This window comes from Bos javanicus, chromosome 2 (assembly GCF_032452875.1).
Source record: "Bos javanicus breed banteng chromosome 2, ARS-OSU_banteng_1.0, whole genome shotgun sequence".
Lineage (NCBI taxonomy): Eukaryota > Metazoa > Chordata > Mammalia > Artiodactyla > Bovidae > Bos > Bos javanicus.
Window position 1 is genome coordinate 1,203,072 of NC_083869.1, and position 19,582 is coordinate 1,222,653.

Here is a 19,582-nt window from a genome sequence, read left to right on the forward strand (position 1 = left end):
CACTTAGGCTTTCATGTCTTGGCTATTGTTAACAATGCTGCATATATCTTTTTTAATTAGTATTTCTCTTCATATAACTATCCAGAAGTGGAACTGCTGGATCTTACAGTAATTTTTTTCATTCTTTGAAGAACCACCATATTGTTTTCAGTCATGGCTGCGGCAATTTACATTCCCACCAGATTTCAAACTGTACCAGCAATTCCCTTTTCTCCACTTGCTTGCTAGCAATTGTCATCTCTAGTCTTCTTGACAACATCCATTCTGACAAGTGTGAGATGATACTTCACTGTGGTTTTGATTTGCATCTCCCTGATGATGAGTAATATTGAGCATCTTTTCATGTAGCTCTTGGTCATCTCTGTCTTTGTAATTAATGCCTATTCATATCCTCTGTCCATTTTTAAATTTTTTTTCACATTGAGTTGTTCAAGTTCTTTCTACATCTCAGATATTAACCCTTCGTTGAAAATACCGTCTTCATCCAGTACATGGTCTTTTCATTTTGCTGATAGTTTCCTTCAAAGTTTTTGAATTTGATGTGGTCCCATTTGTTTATTTTTTCCTTTGCTTCCCTTTTCTGAGGTGACAGATCAAAAAATATACATATGTTGCTAAAACTAATAATGTCAGAGAGTTTTCTTCCAGGAATTTTATGGTTTCAGGTCTTAAGAATTAAATCTTTAATCCATTTTGAGCTTGTTTTTGTATATGGTGTGAGAGAGTAGTCCAGTTTTCCCAGCACCACTTATTAAGAAGCTGTCTTTTCCGTCACATATTCTTGTATCTTTTGTCATAGATTAATTGCCCATTAAGTGTGAGTTTATTTCTGAGCTCTCTGTTTCACTGATTTATGTGTCTGTTTTTGTGCCCTACCATCCTGTTCTGAGGACTTCCCTGGTGGCTCAGATGGTAAAGCATCTGCCTACAATGTGGGAGACTCGGGTTCAATCCCTGGGTTGGGAAGATCTCCTGGAGAAGGAAATGGCAACCCACTCCAGTATTCTTGCCTGGAAAATCCCATGGACGGAGGAGCCTGGTAGGTTACAGTCTATGAGATCGAAAAGAGTCGGACACGACTGAGCGACTTATGATGACTATGATCCTGTTCTGAATTTGTGGTATAGTTTGAAATCAATTACATCAAACTGGAGTGTGATACCTCCAGTTTTGTTCTTAAAGCTTTCTCTCATAAGATTGTTTTAATTGGGGTCTTTTATGTTTCCTTACAAATGTTATAATGATTTGTTCTAGTTCTGTGAAAAATGCCAATAGTACTTTGATAGGGGTTGCACCAAAACTGTAGATTGCCTTGGGTAGTATGGGAATTTTAATGACGTTAATTTTTCCAATCCCCGAAATAAAACAGATCTTTCCATTTGTTCATGTTGTCTTCAATTTCTTTCAACAATGTCTTCTAATTTTTCAGAGGCCAGGTCTTTTACCTCCTTGGTTAGATTCATTCCAAGGTATTTTATTCTTTTTGATACAAATGGGATTTAAAAAAAAAATTATCTTTCGGATAGTTTGTTGTTGGTATATAGAACCACAATGGATTCCTATATATTATTTTACATCCAGCAACTTTACTGAATTCATGTATTAGTTCCAAAAGCTTTTTGTGGGTATCTTTGGGATTGTCCACGTATAGTATCATGGCATCTGCCAACAGTAACAATTTTACTTCTTCCTTTCCAATTTGGATTCCTGTAATTTCTTTTCTCTCTCTGACTGATGTGGCCAGGACTGCCAATATTATGCTGAATAAAGGTAGTGAGAGTGACCAGGCATTCTTGTTCTGTGCCTAATCTTAGAGAGAATACACTTTCACTGCTGAATATGATGCTAGCTGTGGGCTTGTCATACGCAGCCTTTATCATGCTGAGGTATGTTCCCTCTATATCCACTTTGTTAAGATTCTTTATCATAAATGGATCCTGAATTTTGTCAAGTTTTCCCCACATCTATTGAGGTAGTCATATGATTTTTATTTTTCAATTTGCTAACGTGTTATCACATTAATTGATTTACAATTATTGAATTATTCTTGCATCCCTGGAATAAATCCCAGTTGATCATGGTGTATGATCTCTTTAATGTACTGAATTTGGCTTGCAAACATTTTGTTGAGGATTTTTGCATCTACGTTCATCCATGATATTGGACTGTAATTTTTTTGTGTGTGATATCTTTGTCTGGTTTGATATCAGAGTGATGACGCCTCACAGAATGAGGTCAGAGCTTTCCTTCTTCTTCATTTTTTGTGGTGGGTGGGGATATTTTGAAGATAGTTGTTAACTCTTCCTTAAATGTCTGGTAGAATTCACCAGTAAAGCCATCTGGTTCTAGGCTTTCATTTGTTGGAAGTTTTTTGATTACTGATTCAATTTCATTAGTGGTAATCAGTCTGTTCATATTTATTTTCTGTTTCTTCCTGATACATCTTGGTAGAATGTACGTTTCCAGCACTTTATCCATTTCTAGGCTGTCCATTTTATTGGCATATAATTGTTCACAGTAATCTCTTATAACCTTTTGTATTTCTGTGGTGTTGGCTGTAACTTCTTTTTCATTTCGGATTTTATTGATTTGGGCCCTCTTGCTACTTTTCTTGAGGAGTCTAACTAAAGGTTTATTGATGTGTCTACTTTTTGAAAAGCGAGCTCTTACTCTTTTCTATTATTTTTAGTCACTATTTCATCTATTTTTCACTCCAATCTTTTATTATTTCCTTCTACTAACTTGGGGTTCTGCTTATTCTTTTGCTAGTTCCTCTAGGGGTAAGTTTAGATTGGTTATATGAAATTTTTCTTGTTTCCTGAACTGCTTTTGCTATGTCCCACAGATTATGGAACACTGTGTTTCCATTTTCATTTGTCTCCAGGTATTATTAAATTTCTTCTTTGATTTCACTAGGGACTCCTTAGTTCTTTAGTAGCATATTGCTTAGCCTCCACGTGGTTGTGTTTTTTTGGATTTTTTTTTTTTCTTATAGTTGATTCCTAGTCTCATAGAAGATGAAGCTCCAACACTTTCGCCACCTGACGTGAAGAACTGACTCATTGGAAGACACCCAAGCAGGAAGAGAAGGGGACGACAGGGGATGAGATGGTTCAATGGCATCACTGACTCAATGGACACGAGTTTGAGCAAGCTCCAGGAGCCAGTGATCAACAGGGAAGCCTGGCGTGCTGCAATCCATGGTGTCGCAGGGTTGAATACAACTGAGCGGCTAAACTGAACTTGCTTCTTTATAGCCTGGCGTCAACTTTTCCTCCTTACTGATGTAACTTTGGTCTGGCATCCACTTCCAATACAGTCCTGTCTCATCTACATTACAAACCTGCTCTGGTAAATATAAGCCTTCATCAGTAATTTCTCAAAGCATTTCAGGAAATTCCCAGGCAGCTACCCTATCTGCACTAGCTATCTTGCCATTTGCTTTTATGTTGTAAAGGCTGACTAGCCTTGAACTGATGAAACTAGCCACGGCTGGCATTAAAAGATGCACCCTCTGATTCTTTACTGTGGTTCTTTCTCCAGTCTTCACAAAGGCTTTTAGCTTTCTTTTGAATCAGCATTGAGTGGTTGACCCTGCATCTACACACTGAGAAGTTCCTCAATCTCCTCTATCATTTTTCTATACTTCTTCAACATTATTGCTGACATCACAGGCACAGCAAACTTCCACGTTTCATGATTTTGTCCTTGTTCTTTAGAATTGTGCTGTTAAGTCTTGTAGTCTATTTTGTCTGATATAAGTATTGCCACCCTAGCTTTCTTTCCACTTCCATGAAATATCATTTTCCATCCCCTCACTTTCAGTCTGTGTCTTTAGATCTAAAGTGAGTCTCCTGAAGGCAGCATACATATGGGTCTTATTTTTTAACCCATTCAGCTACTGTGTGTTTTCTATTGGAGCATTTAATCCACTCACATTTAAATTAATTATTGATAGGTACTTCCCTAGTGGCTCAGCAGTAAAGAATCTGCCTGCCAATACAGGAGACACGGGTTCAATTTCTGTGTCAGAAAGATCCCCTGGTGAAGGAAATGGCAACCCACTCCAGTATTTTTGTCTGGGAATTCCCATAAGCCCACAGTCCATGGAGTCACAATGAATCAGAGATAATTAGCAACTAAACAACAACGTGCTTATTGCCATTTTATTCATTGTTAAGTTCTTCAGTTTTTCATAGTTCCTTTTCATTCCTTTCTCCTCCTTTTGCTCTCTTCCCTTGTGATTTGATGACTATCTTTAGCGTTAGGTTTAGATTTGTCTTTTTTGTGAATCTATTATAAATTTTTGGTTGTGGTTATCATGAGGTTGATATATAACAACCCATATATATGTATATGTATGATTAAGTTACAATCTCTTAAGTTTGGATTCATTCTACTAACTCTGCATTTTTACTCCCCTACGAGCACTTAATGTTTTTTTACATCATGTTTTATATCTTTTTTGTATCCCTTAATTATTTATTATGAATATAGGTGATTTTACTACTTCTGTCTTTTAACCTTGCTACAAGTGGATCTACTACTTTTACTATTTATCTTTTCCAATGAGATTTTTCTTTTTGTAATTTTAATATTTCTAGGCTTGGTAAAAAGTATTTTTAAAAGCCCCTCAGAAATTAATGGCTTCACGTGAAGCCATTTTATGTGACTTCTTGTTTCCTCTTACATGTATACACATCAGCTCCACCTCTTCTGAAGCACAATGCAATAATAAATGTGAATTTCCAAAAGCACCTATTGCCAGGGGGTTCTTGTACCAATAGGTGCAAACAGAATGTTTCTAATATCATAAAGCACTCCACTGGACAGTGCCCATTTTCTCTGATCCCTCCATGCAGTTCTCCTACATGGAAGAAATCTTGGAGCTGGGCCCACTTGCTTTGGGCCAGCAGGACATCCAGCACAGGGTCCCACAGAGCTGCCCTCTATGAAGGTAGAGAGCAGAGTGAAGAAAATAGCAGAACCATCTCCTCAGAGCTACTCAGTTTTCCTGGGTTCTCTCCAATGTATATATTATTAAACTTTCATTTGATTAAAAAAAAAAAACTTCTCATTTTCCCAATGAGAAACATCATTGAAAACCTCCCCAATTTGAAACAGAGTAATAATGAGGAATATGTTAAATGGCATGATTCTTGAACAACGAAAGTCTACTATAATCATGGTGACGTGCATGTGTGCTAAGTCATTTCAGTCATGTCCAACTCTTCGCAATGCTATGGATTATTGTAGCATGCCAGGTTCCTCTATTCATGAGATTCTCCAGACAAGAATACTGGAGTGGGTTGCCATGCCTTCCTCCAGGGGCTCTTTCCAACCCAGAGATCAAACCCATGTCTCTTATGTCTCCTGCACTGGCAGGCAGGTTCTTTACCACTAGAATAACCTGGGAAGCCCAATCGTGGTGACACAGTATACTAAATCTCTAGGAACTACATCCCTGCCAAGTAAAATCTGGCATAATCTCTGCTACAAGGAGCTTTATGCTGAGAAAAGTCCTTGACCAAAACCTCCTTATCTACAAGCACCTTCTCCAGGGATGGGCATGAGATCTATCTGACACTGGGCTCAAGCTTGGGACACACTCATGGGAATATGTCAAGGATTTGTAGTGCAATCTGCATGTAAGGTGGAAGATGCTGTATGTACACACACACACACACACACACAAGCATGAGAGAAAAGGTTGGCAAAACAATCATCAAGTTCAGCCTATTCATGAAAAGAAGGCTGCCCCTTTCTCATGGTGCTGTTGGCAGTCTTCCCTCAACACACGTACTTTGAGAAGCATGTGTTTCTCACTGGGCGTCAGGTACATTCTATTCTCATAGTAATCCACACAGAGATTCACGATGTCTGCTAAGAGCTCTTCATAACCAGAAATCACTTCAAGCTGCTGCTGCAGAGACTGAAACACAAAGATCTATGTCACTGACCACTCTCTGCCCCTCAGCCCCCTGGCAATGTGCCCCATCAGCCAGAGTGTGAGTTACTTGTGTGATCTTGTTGTGGTTGGCCAGGAACATGGACAGATTCTGTGATTCCTGGATGGACTGTGGATCTGCCATTTTACGTAAAAACTGAGCAGCCCTATAAAACAGGGGGAAAAAAGGGTTAATCAACCAACATGCTTAATGACATTAAACAAAAAAAACAGCCTGGCAAAATCAAAATTACTTTACTACTGCCACAGTTATCTGTACAAATGTGCATCATAGACGCTGGTTTCAATTTCAGCCTCCTCCAGCTTCTCCCCTGAACTCCAGTTAAGTCTCTCTGCAACGTGGACAGCTCATGACCCCACTGTCCATAGCTGATGGACTTCCTCAGAGAAGTGGCACCACCACTCACAGGTTTTCCTGAAGGGCACTAACACAATGGCCTCTCACATTGGCTCCCCATCCCCAAGTCTGAAAAAGGCTGACACTCCCTCCGTGAGTCCAGTGCTGAGTGACACGGATGGCCAGCACCATTTAGGTTCTCTGTTGGGAAACTTTTGGGCAGCCAAACCTCCCATCAGTCAGGGACTACACCACACACAGTTCTGTGCCAAAGGTATGAGACAAAATCCTGCTTCCACCACCAATGTGCAGCTCCATCTTGGACAAACCTAAAGATCTGGTACCAAGTCTAATATGAGGAGTGGGTTTTCCCACACCATCAAGCAATATTCTAACACCAGCTGGGTGGCCTGCAATGAACTAAATTCTGACACTGCTGGAAGACAGCATCAGATCCCATGAGTAGGGCAATGTATGGGAAAAGAATGGGGCTTCCACGGCCTCTCCAATCACCACTCCACCAAACTTCCACATATTCACCAACCTGGAAGCTCTCCGAACCCTGTCCTTTGGGGTTTTTAATGGAAGATTCCTCATAGAAAAGTGTTTGATTAGATTACTGACGCTGGCAATGGGTTCAACCTCTAACCCCTCTCTCCCCACTGAGGTCAGAAGGGTAGGACTAAAAGTTCCAACCCTCCAGTCCCGGGGCTGATTCCTCTGGTGACCAGCACCATCCTGAGGGTACCTAGGGGCTTTCCAAAATCACACTAACATAACAAAAGAAATTTTATTGCTTTCATCACAGGAAATTCCAAGGGTTTTAGGAGTTGTGCCAGAAATGAGGATGAATATACACTTCTTGTTATATATCAATACATACCCCCTGAACTCTCCTGACTCTCACCATATCTGAAAAACAAGACCTATATGACCTACTCATGGGCTGACAAGGGAACAGTGGACACAGAAGGACCTGAATGCTGAGGTCCAACAATCCTACACAACACGGGCTGAGTCTCTAGTTTTTATAAAGCAGTATGAAAGCACATAAGAGGACTCTGCACTTCTAGGGCTTCCCCAAAAAAGTTTAGGACCTGTCTGTACAACCTAGAACCTTGAGGGTCGTATTAAAGAAAAGCTTTCATGGCAAAGACTGGTAACCTATCCCAACTGTCATTTCCTTTCCTTCCTGCTTCAAAATAAGCCCTGAATTTCTGTAGTGCAGCAACGAACCTCATCTCCACATTGGGATCAACTGCTCAGCCATGAAAAATAAGGCAAAACTTTGTAAGGCACTTGAAAGTTTACTTATAAGAGATATTGTAGGGCCTTCAACTCTCCTTCCTTTCTGCTGACCTGAATGCAGAGATGACACCTGGAGCTCAACTAGCCATTCTGGGCTACAAGGCAACACATAAAGACAGCAGGAGCCCTGGTTCCTGAATGGTCGGGAACCCACTTAGCTGCAGGCCACCTAAATCAGGACATTCCAGGTGAGAAATAAACTGTAATCTTGCTTATTTCTGTAAGTTTTTTTTTTTAATATATGCAGTAAAATAATATTAACTGGCACATTTACATTCTTTTTTAAAGAATGTATAGTGTCCACTTTATTGACTTGAGTGATTGTTGAAGCTGCAAGAATGGAAATTAAGAAAAGGACCAAAAATACCTATTTTTATTTTCCTTAAGCCTCACCATGACAATATGGGTTATTGGGAACTTACACTTAGAAGAAGTTGTAACTACCAGCTACATTCAAATAAAGTGTTTTTTGGTTATTTTTTTTTTAATAAAAAGTGTTTTGAATGTTGACTGTGGGTGTAAGGGCTGGGGATGAGTAAGGGTTATTGTCTGGGAAAGTGAACCAACAGATGTCCACAACAGAGATCACAGCAAGAGGATGCTGGAAGGATGAAGATTGCCTCAGCCATCTTCTGTGCTCAGGGGAGCCTGGAGGGCGGCAAAGATGGTGGGCAACTTCTGAAGGGGGTGCCCAGGGGCCCTCCAATGGCCTTCCACAGAGCAGTCCCATCTTTAAACTGTTTTCCAGACTGGGCTTTGAAATAAAGGTGCTACTGCTAAGACAGAGAGAAAAGAAACCTTTTTAAAATGAAAAACCATTGGTGCTGTCTACCTCCCCATTCCTCTGATAGAGTCAGAAAGGCTGACAAAGCTGATCAAAAATCATGCAACAAGTGATTTGTGCCATCAGGAGCAGAAGCTATTCTCCTGGACTGGGAAGCTCAGAAGCCCCATGCTCCACCAAGAGTCTCACACACTTGAAATCCCTGAACACTGGCATCAAATGGAGACAACTCCAGACTCTCCTACTGGAGAGGAGTTAACGGGACCATTCAAAAGATGTTGTCATTCTGAAAATCTACGCTTGCATGCAGAGCCGACTCTTGGTGATGAATGGAACACCTGAACTTATTTCACATGAACAATAAGTTCATGTGAGATCTAGCTGGGAGATCTAGCTCCACCCCCACTGCTGACCCAAGCTCAGATCTGTTTCGTGCTGCATCTCAAGTTGACTTCATTTTAAAAACACAGCAATGGTGGCATGACTTTAGATGTGTATTAGGGTTCAGGGTAGGCTGCTCCCAAATATGCCACTGTGGCATACTGATTTATTCTGAATTAGTTACTTAAACAGCTGCAGCAAGTACATTCTGACCTCCTCTGTGCCCCTGAAAGCAGGAAAGAAACCTCCCACATGAAAGGTAACCTCCCTGTACCAGGAGGTCAGGAGGCGTCCTCATCACCAGAGGCTGTGTGAACAACCTTCCTACCTCCTCACTCACTGACCATGCCAACGCAAACTTCTCTGTCTTATCAATTCTTCACAGGCTACTTTTTCTTTGTTTAAAAGGTTACTTCTTTGGGTGTCATATCTTAGGACCCCCCGCCATATTTATTAAATTAAATTTGTTTTGCTCTTATTAATTTCTGCTTTCTTAAAGGCAGTTCTCAGGCAAGAACCTAGAAGGGCACAGGAGAAATTACTTTGCTTTCTCTACAAATGAAACCACAGCCTATTCAGATGCAAAGTAAATCTCTTCTAATTCACTTGTATAGCTAAGTTTCATTGTCTAACAAAGGAAACAGAAGTCAGCATCTCATTCCAGCCAACTTGTTTTAACAGTCTAGGGCACAGACTTTCCCTAGAGAGTTGGTTACAGAACAGCTGCTCTGATCTACCTGCCACCAACATACTCAGTCTTACAGACACACTGCTGTGACGTGCCCACCTAGACCAGACGCGCAGGCTCAAGGCAGCACATCATCCTCTAGGGTGATGGGAGCCCAGAGCTCCCTCCACACATAGGACTACAAGAATGCTTTGTGGGGCTCGTGATCTGTCTCAGGCCCAGAATGGCCCTTGTGGGTGCCGCACCCCCCACGCAAAGGCGCCCGGGAACCCAGGTGCGCTCACCTCTTGTAGGCTGAGTGGTCATTCTTCACACTGCACTTCATGTTCTTCAGCTCGTCCAGCACAGCAAACATGTTGATGAACTTGCCCAGGGTGATCAGGTAGGCTTCGGACACGAAGTCCTTCCTTCTCTCCGCATGGCACAGGCGCCTCACCTCCCCACAGAAACGCTCAATGGCATTTCTCTGTACAGAGGAAGCAGGGACAAATACACTGCTTTCAGGGACGGGCCAACCCCAGACTCAGCTCCAAGCACAGAGTCCAGACTCACATTACTCGCTGAGGAAATGCCCAACCAACAGGTGCGTATTTACAGCTCAGGTAAAGAGACATTTTCTAGAAAGTGATTTCCACGTGTCTTTGCTCTATAACAATCATCATCGATTTTGCACTTTACCAACTATGTCCCCAAAGTAAAAGAATTTTGTTGACTATTCCGGCAAAGTTACTGAGCAAAATGCTGCAAAAGAACATCTGTAAAGCAGATTGCTTTAGCTTTCAGAGTTGAAAAAGGGAGTGGGAGGATTTCCACATGACAATTTTTTAAGATAAAACAAAACTCATCATCTAAGGAGTTTTATCTTCTCTGTTTGCTAAAGGAATCTATAATAAAAAACTCACACACATTTAAGTATGTCTTTAAAAATCCAGGAAGGCCCCTCCCGTAGCCACCCTGCCTAACCCAAGGGCCAGAAGGAGTCAAGACCAGGGTGAGGCCCACCAGAGCAGACAATGGGATGAAAACACGTGAAAACCAGATGAATCAAAAGTACAAGCATACTGATAGAAAGCAGTCTTCATGCAGGAAATACAAAGTCACTCTCAAGGGAAGGAGAGAAGTGAAACATAAAAGCAGCATTTATTCTGAAGCAGCCAGTCAAACTTCAGCCTGTCAAAGGTTTAGTTCCCTTTGGCCTCAAAGCTGTTGTGACCATCTGAATTTACATGCAGTTTGTTTAGTCAGGACATGGTGCCAGCGCCCCACTCTCTGCACTAAACCCCTGGGATTATTTCACCGTTTTACCTGGAAGTACATAAAATTCATCAGTTTCGTGACCTCAGGCTCAAGGACCTCCACGGTTTTCTCATAAATTTCAACTCTGTTAGGCTGTTCGTTACATTTCACCTGGAAGTAAACAAGCACGACCGAGAGAGGCTTCAACCCACAGAATGTGAGGAGTTGCTGGAGGAGGGCAGATCAGAGGTGGGGTGTGGTGTGACTGGGCAGGAAAGCCTGGAAGGGATGAGGCCTTGTCTGTCTGGAGTGGGGTGTGCCCAGTAGGGGTGGGGTGGAGTCTGGCTGGGACCGGCACCTGTGGGATGGCCCGAGAGCAGCTTCTCCAGGTGTACAGCATGACAGCATATTCTTGGCCTTCCTCCAGCATCTCATTCTGCAAGGGTATACCAGGCAAATCAAAGGCAAGCAGAACAGTCACCAAGTGCTAACATATACAGCCATAAACCAGAGGGAGAGGCGGGGAAGCTGACTACAGTCTGAAATATTTTTAAGATGCGTTAAAATGTTCACAAGGTTTGATCTAATAACTTCACTTGTACAAATCTAGCCGGGGAGAATAATTATATATTTAGGAAGATATTCATCATAGAACTTATTATAAGAAAGCAAGGCAAACTAAGTAAACATGCTTCATCTGGTTTAATGTAATGACATACCAAAATGTTCATTAAATTATTAATATACATAGTTATAACAGCAATGCAATTCACTTCTGCAATCTAAATCCCATATGGGTGTGTGGCTGGTATGCTTGACCACAAGTATAAACAAAGGAGAGTGGGCTTGCTGATGCTGACAAAGGTTTTCTCTGGGCCACAGAAGCCAGATTTTCAGAAAGAGCATGCACTGTTCTTAGTAATAGAATAATACCAAAAAAAAAAAAAAAGACATTTGCCATTCAGATGTGTCAACCCCCTGCCCTCCCACTGAGGAAAACATGTAGTTACCATGCTAGAATGGACGGTTGCTTGTTCAATGTATCTTGCAATGCCGGTAACAAATGCATTTCTGTCTTCAAAATTAGTGTTGAAATTTGGCTGGAAGGAAAAAGAAAACCATCACATGGAGGTCAGCATCACAGGTCACGTGTCCTGCAGCTGTCCAGCACCCACCTGGTAGAGCAGTGAGGACGGTGGGGGCTCGATGCAGGGCTGCTGGTCAGGCAGAGGCAGCTCTTCCAAGAGGTCCACATTGGACAATGCATCCTCCAGCGTCACTTGGGCCGCCATCCTGGCCTACGACCAAACACAAAGCCCCCTGTGCGGTGAGGAAGGGCATGACAGTCCCTCCAGGGTGGGGTACTTAGGGTCCTGCTCCCCTGTGCCTTCTTCTTAGGGAGCTGGGGCTGGCAAAGGCATCTTAGACTGTCCCTGGGGCCTGGCCTCTCTCTCGGGCCTCATCAGCAGGGGAGTCACAACACAACTGCTGCTGGTCATGGTATAGGGCACAAGGGCAACACACGTGCCACGGCTTCCTGCCACCCTCCCACCTCAGGGCCATCATCCTGGAGGGCTCTCCGAGAGGGTCTGACAACCCCTTCACTGAGCTGGGGGCAGGAATAGTTCCTCCAGTACTATGTCTGTCCTCAGGAGGCCAGCACAGCCTCGGATGGGCAACAGTGCTTCCAACCAATGACGCTTTCCAGGGGCTTCCTCCAAGCAGGGCCACACGCTCCAGATGGAGATGCACAAAGCCAGTGCCCTGACTCCAAGAATGCAGGACAGCCTGCACGGCCCAATAGTGAGGGCCTATAGCTAAGGAAAGGAAATAGGGAGAGGGCTACTGGCAGAGGACTGAGAGCCTGAACTCTGTGACTGCCATACAGAAGCACAGAAAAGCAGATGGACTTCATCTGATACATCTATGCTGGCCCCAGAAGGGAGGAGTCAACATACTCCAGCTTGCCTCCCGCTGAATGTTGCTGTGATCCTGCATGGGACTCAGGGAGCAACTCTAACTCCAGATGGACATGTGAAGCAGCCCTGACCCCAGCAGGATACGTGGGGCAGCTACATGGACAGCTGTGTTCATTCTGAGATTGAAAAGCAGCAGGCAGGCTGGGCAAGAACACTGAAAGAAAAGGAAGAGGTACCCAGCTGCTCTACTTAGCACTGGGCACCAGACAGGCATGGGCGTGGAAGTATTTGGTGAGGCAGGTTTCCAAAGCCTCAGCATGCTGGTCAGAGGACCAAAAAGGGAAGCCCAGGGCACTGGAAAGCCCCAGGGACAATGTGGAGAGGAAGAAGCTTGGAAGACCAAGCCCACAAAGTTGGTCAGAAATGTCATCAGGCTCACCCTCAAGCTGCACATGCGTGGATCTGATCCTCACATCCCAAGCCCTGAGACCAGAGCCAGGTCCCAGGCGGCCATAGGAGGCACACACAGGACAGATCCAAAAGGCACTGCTGAGCTCCAAAGACAGGAGTGACACTGCACCACAGTCCCGAGAGGACAGGTCAGAACTGGCGCTTAAATCAAAGCAGGTTGTTTGCCAGCTAAAACAAAAACAACATTTCCTAGGATTTCGACAAGACCCAGAGTCTCATACTATAATATCCAAAATGTCCAGCTGCAATCCAAACTACTCAGTAAAGAACCAGTAATGCCTTAGCTCCTACAGGAAAAGATGAGCAACAGATATGCCAAAATAATACAGATACTACAATTATCTACCAGACTTAAAGTACCTACTATAAAAATGCTCTAAACAAACATGGCACTCCTGAAGTGAACAAAAAAACTGAAAGTCACAAATAAATACATAAATAACCGAATGGAAAATTAGAACTAAAAAATACATCATCAAAAAATCTACAAACAATAAATGCTGGAGAGGATGTGGAGAAAAGGGAACTCTCTTGCACTGTTGGTGGGAATGTAAATTGATACAGCTACTATGAAAAAGAGTATGGAGAATCCTTAAAAAACTAGGAATAAAACCGCTATATGGCCAAGCAATCCCACTACTGGGCATATACCCTGAGAAAATCATAATTTAAAAAGACACTTGTACCCCAATGTTCACAGCAGCACTATTTACAATAGCTAGGACATGCAAGTGACCTAGATGTCCATCGACAGATGAAGGGATAAAGAAGCCGTGGTACATATACACAATGGAATATTACTCAGCCATAAAAAGGAACAAATATGAATCAGTTGAACTGAGGTAGATGAGCCTAGAACCTATTATACAGAGTGAAGTAAGTCAGAAAAACAAATTATCATATATTAACACATATATGGAATCTAGAAAGATGGTACTGATGAACCTATCTGGAGGGCAAGAATGGAGACACAGACATAGAGGACAGACTTGTGGAGATATAGGGGAAGGACAGGGTGGAACAAATTGAGAGAAGAGCACTGCCACAGATACACTATCGTGTAAAGAGGAAGCTAGCGGGAAGCAGCTGCTCAGCACAGGCAGCTCCGCTGGGTGCTCTGTGATGACTAGAGTGCTGCGTGGGGGTGGGGGGTGGCAGGGCAAGTAGGAAGGCATGCATGTATACACATGGCTGATTCGTGGTGTTGTATTCCAGAAACCAATACAACACTGCAGAGCAATTACCCTACAATTAAACATAAATTTAAAAAATACAATAATGAAATTTAATGAACTCCCCACAGGAGCTTAAAAGCAGAGAAAAGATTCAGTGAATTTGAAAACAGAGCAACAGAAATAAACTGAATTGAATGACAGAGGGAAAAAAAGATTGAAAAAAATGAAGAACGTTGAGGCCCGAAAAAAATGAAGAACCTTGAGGACCTCTAGAACAAGAGAAAACTATCAAACACTATCTCATAAAAATACAAGAACAAGAACAAAGTGTCTCAGCTGGATAAACAGTTGAAAACAAGACTGAAAACTTTCCAAATGTGTGTACAGATTCAAGAAGCTCAGCAGACCCCAAACAAGACAAACCTAAAGAAATCCCTACCCAGACAGATCGCAGTCACACGGCTGAAAAATAAAGACAATGAAAAAATATCCTAAAAATAGCCTGACCAAAGTGGTTCATGACCTAGAGAACAATAATTTGTGAGAAATAAATTTCCATTGTTTATAAGCCAAAAAGAGAGAGACGGAGAGGGAGGGATCTAAGAGGAGTTAAAAAATAAAATGCAGACCTAAATCCAAACATATCAATAATTAGGTTTATCAAAATAAGCTGAAACACACCAATTAAAGACAGAGATTGTCAGAATGGATTTAAAAACTCCTGACCCAAGCCTATGCCAGCTGTAAGAAACTCATTTCAGACATAATGACACAGGTAGCTGATAGTAAACGGGGAAAAGAGAAACCAAGCAGGACTAGTCAAAGGAAGCTGGACTACTCAAGTGTCAGAGAGAGCTGGCTTCCGAGCAGGAAATGCCCAGGGATAATGAGAGGGGTGCACAACGGAAGATCATTCAGAAAGGAAACAACCACGCTCAGTGTGAATGACTAACGAGAGAGGGTCAAACCAGGCAAACCCCAGCAGCCCCGAAAGGAGAAGTAACTCCGCCCTGGAGACAGTGACAGCTCTCAGCCAGCAACAAGATCAGCAGGACGGGGAGGACAGACACCGAGGGAGCCGAGGCCTGAACTCCTCCCCCAGCCCAACAACAGCACAAGATCCATTCTGCATGGTTCTCACCATCCACGTTAATGCTAAATATAGCAGATATTCTTCACAGCAATGAAAAAATCTCCCTTTCATTACCAACTTCCTTCTCTCATCACAACTTCCTATTCCACACACTCAGGAAAGGAGGACATCCAGGACAGGGGTGCACAGAGCCAAGTCTTCCTCCCGGTCACTGCCCTGCAGAGCCAGCGCAGGGGCCCCAGCGGTGCCCATACAGGGCACCTCAAAGCTGACGGCCTCCAAGGAGCCAGGCTGCCCAACAAGGTCCCTGTGGTCCCTCAGGGCTGCCTGGCCTTATCTCTGTGCCTCTCACCTCCACAGGTCAAGCCAACCACCCAGGAACAACCATGCAGCCCACACGACCAGTTGCCCTAGCTTTCCACTCAGTGCCCATGGGACCTGCTTCCTCCCCACTCTCTGCCCAGGACAGGCCTGGATCACCCACTGACAGGAGAGGTGGTGCAGGAGAGCTGCAGAAAGGCTCTGTGACACGCTTGGGTCACACCCTAGGACAAATGTCAAATGTTCAACTTATTTCAAATCAGTGTTTAAGGACATTTTTGTTTGCTGTGGTTTATATATACAAAGGAATATTATTTGGTCTTAATAAGGAAGGAAATTCTGACACATGCAACAACACAAATGAGCCCACAAGTCATGCTAACTGAAATAAGCCAGTCACAAATGGAAGAGCACTGCACGATTCCACTCAGAGGAGAGGAGCCAAACTCAGAGAAAAAGTAAAACGGTGGTTACCCAGGGGCTGGAGAAGAGGAAACTGGGGAATTACTGTCTAATGGGCACACAGTTCCAGTTTGGGAAGATGGGAAAAGTTCTGGAGATGGATGGTGGTGACGGTTACATGATAGTGTGAATATTTAAAATGGTAAATTTTATGTTCTGCATATTTTACTACAATTAAAAATTAGGATAAAAAAATTATCAATATTTATGGCAGATAAATCAGAAAATAAAGAAAAAGTAAAGGAAATTATCCATAATCCTCTGATCCCTCACAGAAACAAGACGATATCAGTTATTCTGTAAGCTGCTTTTCCCTTCCAACTTCCATAAAAACACTGAAGTTGTTGAACATTCTCTCACAGCATCCTTTAATCTTTGTGTGAACTACCAGTCAAGGCTCTCTTATCACACACAGAGGCTCTTTCCTAACTGTTGCATTTTCTTCTCCGTGCTTTTCGACCACGAACACACCCTACAAACATCCAATTCCAGGGCCACGGGCGCCTCCATGACTGGAGCTCCAGCCTTGTGCTTCTTCCACAAAGAAGAAGCAGGTGTCTGCCTCATCTGTTCAGGAAACCTGAAACCGTCAGTTCTGAATTCAAGTCCCCAGTCTCCATCTCACCGGTTTCTTTGACACCTCCCAATTTCACCTCAAGATTCCGTTTAAATCCACTTACTTTTCTCCATTTCTAGCAGCCACTCCCTTGTCAGGGGTGGCCCACTGCCCCAGGAATAAAATCCACGCTCCCTGTCCCTGCTCCAGCCACCCCAAATCCAGAATCCTGCCAGCCTCACCCCCTTCAGCTCACTGGGGTTTCTTCTCAGCACAACACAGGGGCCTTGTGTGCCTGGCCACCCACCGCACGGCCCTGGGACAGAGCCTCAACTGCACCTTAAGGACTGACACGCCTTTGCAGTGTCAAAAGCCACAGTGCCAAAGCCCAAGAGTGTAACAAAAATAACACATCTGGAACACACTCAAAACCTCCCCTGCTGCCATGCAAGACTTCACAGTTTAACAACTCAATTACATTTCTGTCTCCCTTGGCTCAGCTCAAATGAGCTCAATCCCCTCCACAGCTTGGGGCCTGGTCACAGCAGGATGGCATGTGACCACAGGCACAGAGGGAAGGCCATGTGAGGACATGGTGAGAAGGCGGCCGTCTGCAAGTCAAGGAGAGGCACCTCGAAGGGAACCAGCCCTGCTCACACCTTGATCTCAGACTTCTAGCCTCCAGAGCTAGGATAGAATACTTTTCTATTGCCTAAGCTGCTTGCCAACAAAGGTCCATCTAGTCAAGGCTATGGTTTTTCCAGGAGTCATGTATGGATGTGAGAGCTGGACTATAAAGCAAGCTGAGCACCAAAGAATTAATGCTTTTGAACTGTGTTGTTGGAGAAGACTCTTGAGAGTCCCTTGGACTGCAAGGATATCAAACCAATCAATCCTAAAGGAAATCAGTCCTGAATATTCATTGGAAGGACTGATGTTGAAGCTGAAACTCCGATACTTTGGCCACCTGATGTGGAGAGTTGACTCATTTGAAAAGACCCTGATGCTGGGAAAGATTGAGGGCAGGAGGAGAAGGGGACGACAGAGGATGAGATGGTTGGATGGCATCACCGACTCAATGGACATGGGTTTGGGTAGGCTCCAGGAGTTGGTGATGGACAGGGAGGCCTGGCGTGCTACCAGTTCATGGGGTCGCAAAGAGTCAGACACGACTGAGTGACTGAACTGAACTGAAAGCTGCCTAGGGTATGGTTTTGTTTCAGTTTGGCTTCTCAGGTGGCACTAGAGGTAAAAAAAACAAAAAACAAAACTCACTTGCCAACACAGGAGACATAAGAGGTGAGGGGGGTGACCCCTAGCTTGGGAAGATCCCACTCCAGTACTCTTGCCTGGAGAATCCCACAGACAGAAGAGCCTGGAGGGCTATAGTCCACAGGGTCACAAAGAGCTGGACAGGACTGAAACAACTTAGCATACATACAGCCTGAGCAGACTAACACAGCTAAGACTGAGTAGAGCGGAATTGCCCAGACAGGGTACCTACCCCCTCGTGCTGACTGGCCACTAAAACCACCCTCATGCTGGCATTTTTCTGACACATACATACTTGATGCACAAAAAGCAGACTGCTGGGAGCAAAGCAAAGACTACCTGACCCACCAGAGCCTCGGTCTCACAGCCCAGCACCAGCACCCCCAGTCTGTGACCCATCCCTCCCGCCCCCAGCTCTCCCCCCACCCATCGCATCCTTCCTTCCGATGGGGGTGAAACAACAGAGCAAACATGTTGTCCAGGGTTTCTGTCCTCCAACAACATAAAAGCCAGGTATTTTCCTTCCTTGGTTGATTTCTTTCAACAGCAGTTTTCAACCCTGTTTCTGATTCCTATAGTTTGCCAAGTTATAAAAATGAATTTAAATACGTCAGGGGAACTGTCTTTTAACAAGCTATCAACTAATTTATTTTGCAAGTTTAAGTTTTTAAAACAGATTTCAGCTGGGACTCCCCTAACAGTCCAGGGGTTGACTCTGTGCCTCCCACTGCAGGGGCCCAGGTTCACCCTGGTCAGAAAAACAAGATCCTGCATTTGGCCAGAAAAGAAAAGACATGCTGATTTCACTGAGCTGCTGTTTGAGTGTCCCTGACTCAGGGAACTCTGGGGCCCAGGGGACTTCTCAGGATCCTCCCCACGGGTAGGGTGGGTAAGCGCAAAGCCAGAACTGCGAGCTGGTAAACCTCATGCACACTGCACCACCACCCGCCCTGCTTGTTCAGTTATCGGCACGCCCTGGGCTCCCACAACTGGGCCCTCGCACTCGGACAGTGGGCCTACACCCATGAGCTCAAGGAGAGTGGGCAAGATTACCGGCAAGGCCGAGGTCCAGGATGCTCTTCTGTGAGACCTTACAACACTTGGAGCAAGTGAGACCCAACTGCTTCCTCCTGCTACACTCCCTGCCCCCTGCCCTTGGGTGTGGGGCCCCTAGGGCCCAGGGGCCTCTTCTGACTCGGCAGACACACTTTCATGCACCTAGACTCAGGCTCAGTTCTGTGCAGGGCAGGGTTTAAAATCTTGCCTCCATAAGACGGCCTTCCCTCTCCTGCCATGACACGAACCACTGTGTGGAGCTGCACCAACCCCACTCTCCCAGGACCAGCACCGCGACGGTACTTCTGGCGAGGCTCACAAGCAGAGCCAGCTAGTGACCCTCCCTCTAGTCCCTCACCTGGACTTGGAATCTACAAATGACCAGAACTAGGGCCCAATGAACGTGCCCTAGGAACCTCAGATGGCCACCACAGGTAGGCATCAGATGACCCCAAGTGGGACCAGGAGACCCCAAATAGGGGCAAGCAACCTCAAGTAGGTAGGAGGCCAAGGTTCCTGGTGCCAGGCTAGAAACCCCCTGGCTGCTGACCCTCA

The 19,582-nt window shown here is 44.3% G+C and overlaps 1 protein-coding gene across 1 annotated transcript in view; it reads right to left on the reverse strand.

Moving 5' to 3' along the window:
* CYFIP1 (cytoplasmic FMR1 interacting protein 1) overlaps positions 1-19,582 on the reverse strand; it is a 109,021-nt gene that overhangs the window by 64,895 nt on the left and 24,544 nt on the right. Inside the window, 7 exon segments of the mRNA XM_061431393.1 lie at positions 5,804-5,932; positions 6,018-6,114; positions 9,751-9,932; positions 10,772-10,873; positions 11,061-11,138; positions 11,713-11,802; positions 11,878-12,000. Coding sequence (XP_061287377.1) covers positions 5,804-5,932; positions 6,018-6,114; positions 9,751-9,932; positions 10,772-10,873; positions 11,061-11,138; positions 11,713-11,802; positions 11,878-11,994 — 795 coding nt within the window. The 5' untranslated portion in view covers positions 11,995-12,000.